The 7739-nt window shown below is 34.9% G+C and overlaps 1 protein-coding gene across 1 annotated transcript in view; it reads right to left on the bottom strand.

Annotated features, from left to right (window-relative positions):
- Positions 1 to 3408: 3408 nt before the first annotated feature.
- The window catches only part of TMPRSS15 (transmembrane serine protease 15), a 53527-nt gene continuing 49196 nt past the window's right edge, over positions 3409 to 7739 (bottom strand). Inside the window, exons 24-27 of the mRNA XM_061454422.1 lie at positions 6924 to 7105; positions 6584 to 6679; positions 5582 to 5721; positions 3409 to 3864 (exon numbers count right to left, since the gene is read on the bottom strand). Coding sequence (XP_061310406.1) covers positions 3709 to 3864; positions 5582 to 5721; positions 6584 to 6679; positions 6924 to 7105 — 574 coding nt within the window. The 3' untranslated portion in view covers positions 3409 to 3708. The remainder of the gene's footprint in view (positions 3865 to 5581; positions 5722 to 6583; positions 6680 to 6923; positions 7106 to 7739) is intronic.

Raw genomic sequence — 7739 nt, 5'->3', positions numbered from 1 at the left:
ACCTCATTAATGAGGTGTTCTTTGAAGACAGCCATTAGTTGTTATTTAAGTAAAATGCTTTTTACTTTTACAAAAGAAAAGAAAAATCACACTGGACATGAGTTTAAGATGAAAATTACTGGTTTGAGTAAATCTGTAAAAAAGACATTAAGGTTCATTTAAATACAGCTAATAGTTTGTTAGGAATAATGTAAAGTTGGATCAAAGAAGACAAATGGATGTTCTTGGACATGGTACTAATAGATTGATCCAAACATTACTGAGACTTAGCTAGAAAAGCGTTAAGTATGTTAATTGACCGACATACTTACTGGTAACCTTGATGCACTGAAGGTTTTAAAAATTATTATTAACATTACTAATGTCCATTCTCTTTGGTTCCTTAAGAGCTTTCTGAGCCATAAGAGAGGTTTTACTAGTCATTAGGAGCAGATCTTGGGGTGGCAGCAATAGCACTCTGGCTGATTTGTTGGTGACAATCTGGTGCTGTAGCAGAAAGTTAAGAGGTTTTACTATTCATTAGGAGCAGATCTTGGGGTGGCAGCAATAGCACTCTGGCTGATTTGTTGGTGACAATCTGGTGCTGTAGCAGAAAGTTAAGAGGTTTTCTGCAATTGCAGCAAGAGTTCAAAAGCACAAGTTCAAGCCAGCTTGTTTTACATTAACACAGATTCAAAAATACCACTGGGTGGAAGTTGGGGAGAGACAAACAGAAGCAAAACTGTATTGCTCTTTGGATTGCCTAAGCTGTGCTAGCTGATGCTGATCACAGCTTTGACTTCAGAGACAAATGTGTATCAATTTCTCTGAGTAAAGAAAAAAAATAAAATGTAAAGTTCAATACCAGTAATACTAATGGTATCCATGCTATTGCTGAAGCATAGCATTTACTGTTATGCCCTGTTTCAACTTGCTTTTTGAAGAAGCTGTCTTCTGTATTCATTAAGTATTGCTATTCCTATGTCAAATATTCTCTAGTTTTTCCAGTCAATCACAACTCCATTGCACAATCCCCTACTTCAATATCTTTTGTAGTGATTGTAAATAGAGAGAAAATACTATGATTCTGTACCAAGACCAGAACTGGTTTTATCCTGATTTAAGCTTTGCTTAAGTCAAGTGAGGGCAAGAGATTCCTCTTTTCTGGGAACATTTGTGGTAAAAAACTTAGCTCTTTTTACAGTCTTGAAGGATTAACTCCCTTTAACACATTCCCTTCTCTGAATCTCTTCCAAATGACAGCAGTAAGTGAGGCAAGGAACAGAAGGATGAACAGTAAACCATAGCTAGTCCTCGGGTGGCATGGCTTCACTTTGCTATTTTACAGACTTTATACTCCCACCACCCCTATTTTCCCATGGGAAGAGAATTTTTATTATTTTTCTATTGTTTTTCTATTGTGCAAGAAGCATTTGAGAGAGCAACTTGAGTCCTTCTTTAATCTTTTAACCTTTTTGGGTGCAAGCAATGTAAATCAGTATCAAGCTTCTGACCTCTCTTTCAAAGCATTTTGGAAGAGCAACTTGTGGGCCGCATGGATTATTTTCATGTTCCAACACAGTAATGACTGGTTTCTCCACAAGTTAATATGCAAGCCACTGAAGTCATGGATGCTGAATGAAGGCCAGAATGAGGTTGATTGTTATGTTAGTTTTATGTAGACGTAAGTTAGATGAAATGAAAAATTTATTTTTAGTCATACTAGTCTATATTACATATAAATTTCTATACCAGTTTATAATAGGAATTTTTTTAGTCTGATGGGATGGTTTATTAATGTATACCTCAAAATACATTGATGCTTTGCATTTTGCGAAGCAAAAATATGTGTAAATAGAATTATATTACTGTCTTTTTGGGAAGCATGTTTTCTAGTAACTGGTTCTGCTTTGAGTTGGCTCTCGTATTTCATTAACAGACTGAAACACAATTTACAATAGTGATGTATGGTAAAGAATGCAGAAATCATGTCACATTTTAATTAAGCATTTTAACGTTAATTGCCTTATCGTAGAATCATAGTGTAGTTAGTGTTGGAAAGGACCTTAAGATCATCTTGTTCCAACCTCCCTGCCATGGGTAGGAGCACCTCACCAAATCAATTTACAGTGATAGCAAAATGCACTTGATTTTCAGTGGCTTTTTTCAAGTGAAGGAGAGTAACAGGAGAAAGTCCACCGTGAAAGCTAGGATTAACAGCTTTAACATTTTAATGTTAAAAGCTGCATTGTTTATATAAAAGAAGGTGTCTAAAATACCTTTTATTTTCTTTCTGGCTTAATCACAACTGTCTGTCTTCCTTGTGGTCACAAATGTATTGATAAACATTTTGGTCTGGACCTAGTCCTCTAATGCTTATGAAGACCTGAAAACAGTTTGGGACTTGTTAATTATTTTATCAATGACTGCCAACCTGTGTTTGTAAGCTAGCCTTTTGTTCTGAGCACTTCATATCTGCATTTAGTGTACTACTAAGTACTTACAAAAAAATCATACGTCTATATCTGTAGTTACATATACACGCTAAGTTAGAATGCATTTTGTATTTTCATGTAGTACTTTGGAATTAAAAATATATTAAATATCCTACACTACTCTAAAACAGAAATAAAGGAAATGCATCATATTGCACAAACATTAAAACATGATTACATTAAGGCATTTCAACAAATAGATGTTTATATTTTAATAGAAACCTATTTAGAAAAGAGCTCAAGAAGATGAAACCATTTCCATTGTATTCTTTCCTTTTTGGATAGTTCAGCTATCATGATAGTTTTTATACAAAGCACAAACTCAGTATTTAAAGTCATCACTACAGAGAAGCATATTGAAGGAACTCTATTACCTTTTATTCACTAGAAATAGCTGGTACTCATTATTGTCAGATGTTTTTAAAAGACATTACTGTTTGTAAGAGGACGTTGTAGTATTGTGAGTCTCTGCTTGGATGTACACAAGCACATATCTGTAATTGCTTGAATAATTGCCAAAGCACTTTCTTAAAAAGAAAACTAAAAAGCTATGTTCAATCCTTATTTAACTCTTATTAATTCCAACACATTACACAAGAGAGAACTTTTGGCTTACATTCAGTTTGTTCATTAGAAAGCAGTATGATATATGATCAGTTTTTGTGCACAATCCATAAACCTCATTCCAGAGCTTTTTGTAATAGACAAAACAGAAGAAATCCCATGAGCCCAGTTTAAACGGATAACATACCTTTGTTTTGATGAGTGGTGAGATTACTGAGAAGAGTTGACTATTCATTGGAATGAAAATATACATTGAAAAATACAGTGTAAAACATAAAACTGTGTATTGTTTGGCCTGGAATTAACTATCTAGACGATTTTTCAACAAAGCATTTGCAGTTTACAAACTTTTTTTATTTTACTGCCCATGGTTTGTAAAGCCCTTCACTATGCATTTAATACACTCATGTTCAAAGAAACTGTTTCCTCATGGTCTCATAGAAAAAGTAAAATGATAAAACTATTTGTTAAAAAAATCATAGCATCTGATTTGGAATATTACTCTCAATTGGTAATGGAGTTCTCAAATAGTAATGTTTTCCTCCCTGAAATTTAAATATTTATTCAGTTTCTCTAACTGTAAGGTTGAAATGCCAGTCTGGTTTACATTGTTATCTAATGGCTTATTTTCAACCTTGAAGTTCTATTTTTATCATTTAATAATATCATGCTAATAGATAATGTCTTTGATCCAGTCCACAAACATGGTGACTCGAACATACACTCCTGGTCGTTTGGAAAGTGCACACTTGTAGCCAAATGATGTTACACCAACCAAAAACCATTTGTCCCCATCTTCAAATGTCATAGGGCCACCTGAATCTCCCTGCAATATGAAATTCAGAAGTTAAAAGTGAACACTGTGAATTCTGAAGCACAGCCTGTTTATGCTGTTTTGTTTGTGTTGATCCTTAATTGTACCTGTTTGTCTTGGGCACCTGAAGCGAGATCAATATGAATACTTGCATGTGGAAGAATTCTTGAGATAGATAATAGATTTCTTTTCTTTTTTCTTTTTTTTTTTCTTCCTTTTTTTTTCCCTTTTTTTTAAAAGAATATGAACTTAAGCTCTTACCAGTTTTTCAGTACAGGACTGGGTTTCAAATTATTTTTCTGCTTCTTACTTTTAAATTTAGCCTTTCATCTTTCACAAAGCCTAGGTAAATGTGTAGGATTATTTTTTAATTAAACCTATTCAGACAACATGCAGTTATATTCTTGGTCACCCCAGACTTTCTGAACTTCAGATTTAGAGAAAAAATTGCAATATTACCAGAATAGGAGGTGTCCTTTTCTCAAGGACATCTGCTGAACTTCTCAATAGTTTAGCAGATGTAGCATTGCAATTGAATGTGGAAGACCAAATTGATTCATCCCACAGCCAGAGCAGGTGATGAGTCAGCCATGAGTGTCTTTGTTTTGATGAGAAGGAAAGCAAGGACTATTTTTTTGTTGTCTATCAAGTTAGTTGGGTATTGTCTATCCAGTATTATCTCTGTCTTTTCATAGCCCTGTGAATGGATCTTTATAGGAGAGATCTGCAGAGACTTGAGCATTAAAAGACTTCTGCCTGTAACTCTAGGGTGTCTGCAAATGTTCAAAGGCTGTGACAGCAGCCTAAAGGCTGAAGCACTATTAGGACTTGTTCATCTTTGCTCATGGTTGAATGGTCGTTGATCACAATGCTGGTCACTTGTACTCTATGTCATCCTGTGTGCTAAGCTGATTTTTTTTTTTTTTTTTTATTATGAGGTTCAGAAGGAAAAAAGGAAAGAGGAAAGCCACAGAGGCTGAAGGAATGGCAAGTAAATTTGGGCTTGCATACACTCCTTCTAGACTAAACTAGCCAAAGCCACTGTACCTGATGAAGTCTTAGGTCACCAGGGCAAGGCAGTTGCAATTACATGGGAGAGCTCATTAGACTTGATGAGACCCAGCCAGTCTCCATGCCACAGACTCCATATTGTTGGAAGAATTATGTGACAGCTAGCTCTGACTAAATCCTCAAAGGGAACAGTGCGCTGTAACCAGAGTTGGAATGGATAAAACTAGGTACCCAGGAAAAGAACAATGCAGAAAGGCAACCTCTCCAAAATACTGTGGCTTCCACCTACACAAGGTCTCCAGAGTCTACAGATTCTGGGGAAAGGCATCATTGATCTGTCCCTTTGGGAAACATTTCTGAGATTTCAGTTTATTTGGTATTTGTTTCTCTGTACTCTGCTTTTCCTTAAGCATGTCCTTTTTTTCTTCATGGAATTACTAAGCAGGAATTATTCAAAGCTTAGTGAAAGCTTAGTACAGAAAATTTCCAGTCCTCATATTTATCTTCCTCCAAGGCTGTTTATGTCAAGATGACCAAAAATTGCTTTTTACCTTTTCAACTTTTATCCTGATAGAGTATCAAATGGGAAAAATACTGTGAATAGAAATTACATTGGTGAAGTGATTGTCCTGGTTTTAATGATTGGAGGATTAGGAAGCATTTTATTCAGTAATGAGGTGTGGTCTATGCAAGTACGAAATGAGTCACTTGTATTTACCTGACAAGAATCTACTCCTCCTTTGTCATATCCTGCACAGATCATATTATTAGTAATATGATATTCTGGCATCTGTTGTTGGCATTTTTCATTTGAAATGAGAGGGACCTCTGCTTCTTGCAACATATCTGAAGTGGGACCTGATGAAAATACAAAGTACAGTTACCTGCTGTAATAAATATGTACATCCTGCTCAGAATTCTGATGGCTTTTTTTCTGTTCCAGCATGCTGGGCACGCTATGGAGCAGCAGGAAACTGCCTCACTGCTGTACTATTCAGGTTTATAAGCCTGTAACACAGTCACTGATTGAACATTGCTCATTAATTGAATCCTAGCTTTCACTTGTGTAATGGGACTGAATTTGGTTATAATTAAATCAAGATTACTAAAATCAATGACTATGAACTCACTGTGGGGAGATATAAGGGATAATAAAGGGTTTAGGAGCTTGAATTATCCTCACTTTGAGTATTTAAACTTTTAAAATTTTAAATGCAATTTTATTCGGAAAATGTAGAAGTGAATGCATACAAGTAACTGTGGAACTGAAATGGCATGTTTATTATTTCATAGAGACTTCAAATCTGGAGCATATGATATACAAACAGAACATAGATTTCACAATACAGTCAGTGTGCTTGGCTTCTGGGGAAAACTGTTTGCCCATTGTCAGAAAGACTAATCTTCCTCCTCCCCCACCCAATACCTGGAAAAAAGATGTATGTATTCCATGTTGAGAAAAGTTGTCATCATAAATTCTAAGGGGATGCAACAAGGTTTTTTCATGATTCAATTATCTTAGGTATGTATATATTTTTGAACAAGTAAGTTATAATTTATTTTGCTTTGGCGAAGAAGCAGTGGAGGGGGATAGTTCCCAAATTTTTATATGGGGGAGTATCTCTTTAAATTATTTTACTTTAGCAACCCCTGTGGAATCAGGAGCAAGCTTTCCTTCATGACTTCATGCCTATCATAATTTTCCGAGCAAATGACCCACCTTCACTCATAATAGTACCCCATCCAGCAATGGAGCAGTTAATTCCTGGTAAAAAGTGTTGATTTTTTTCTGGTAAGCAGATAGGTTGTATATAATCTGTGAATAAGAAACAAGCAATCAATTTCAACCTTTTCCCTGTATTCAGGTTTTTATAAAGTCACATAAGAAAATATTCATTAATTCAAGCCTGCTTTTTGGGCAAGATAGCCAGGAAGTACTGGACTGCCTCCAGAATGATTAGATTGTAAAAAAATGTACGACCACCCCATCACCCTCATGTGCTTAACACAGAGTTTTGCATAATAGAGTAAATCTGCTTTATGGGAAAAGAGCAACTCACCTGTATATTGCACTTCGTATTGCAAGTGCATGAGAGCAATATCACTATCTTTTGTAGATCTTGTGTAATGAGGATTTATAATTATTTGATCAATGTTTTGAACTACTGTTGAAGGCTGTGTCATATCTGATTGGTCATACAAGCCAAGAACTGCTTTCCACTGAGATGGTTTTAATTGCCTCCTAGAAGTTGCAAGGAATTCACAATTATGAATGATTAATGAAAGTTTTGAAAAATATGTTAGGTAAAATGCTAATTTTTAACCTCATGGTAATTCATAGCATTTGCACATTTTGTCAAAACAAATAGAATGTAGCAGAAGTGCTTAAAATTTTGGCATAGTAATGCTATCTTAAATATCCAGACTCTAGAAATACATGGTCAATTTTTTATGTTAGGCTTATAATGCATTATGTATGAAGAATTAATCAGACAGTAGTGCAGAGGAGGAAAATACATTAACTAAATTACTCTGTCTTTTTAAACACTGTGAAAAATATTGCTGACTGCCCACCAGGCAATTAATATTGGTCCCAGTTAGAAAATTATTATGGAATATCCAAAGAATAGTAGGCATAAGATGTCATTAGGAATGCTGCAGCTCATAGACTCAGAAAACTGATCTTTTATTTTTTTAATCTAAATAATAAAAAAGTAAAAATATGATATAATCTGCATTTTTTTGCTACACTATGCATGCTAGTTTGAGGCTGCATTTATGTTAGAGAACTTACTTATTTGCTATTTGTTAATCAACTGGTTCATAGTTCCAAAAATATGTTTTCAGTCTGATTGTTGTACTGAATTGGTTTGACA

Source organism: Pezoporus flaviventris, unplaced genomic scaffold (genome assembly GCF_033815535.1).
Source record: "Pezoporus flaviventris isolate CSIRO_AGI_PZ_B2104156 unplaced genomic scaffold, CSIRO_AGI_Pfla_v1 ptg000015l, whole genome shotgun sequence".
In the NCBI taxonomy this organism is placed as follows: Eukaryota; Metazoa; Chordata; class Aves; order Psittaciformes; family Psittacidae; genus Pezoporus; species Pezoporus flaviventris.
The sequence above is the reverse complement of the archived record's forward strand: the minus strand, read 5'-3'. Positions and strand labels throughout refer to the sequence as shown.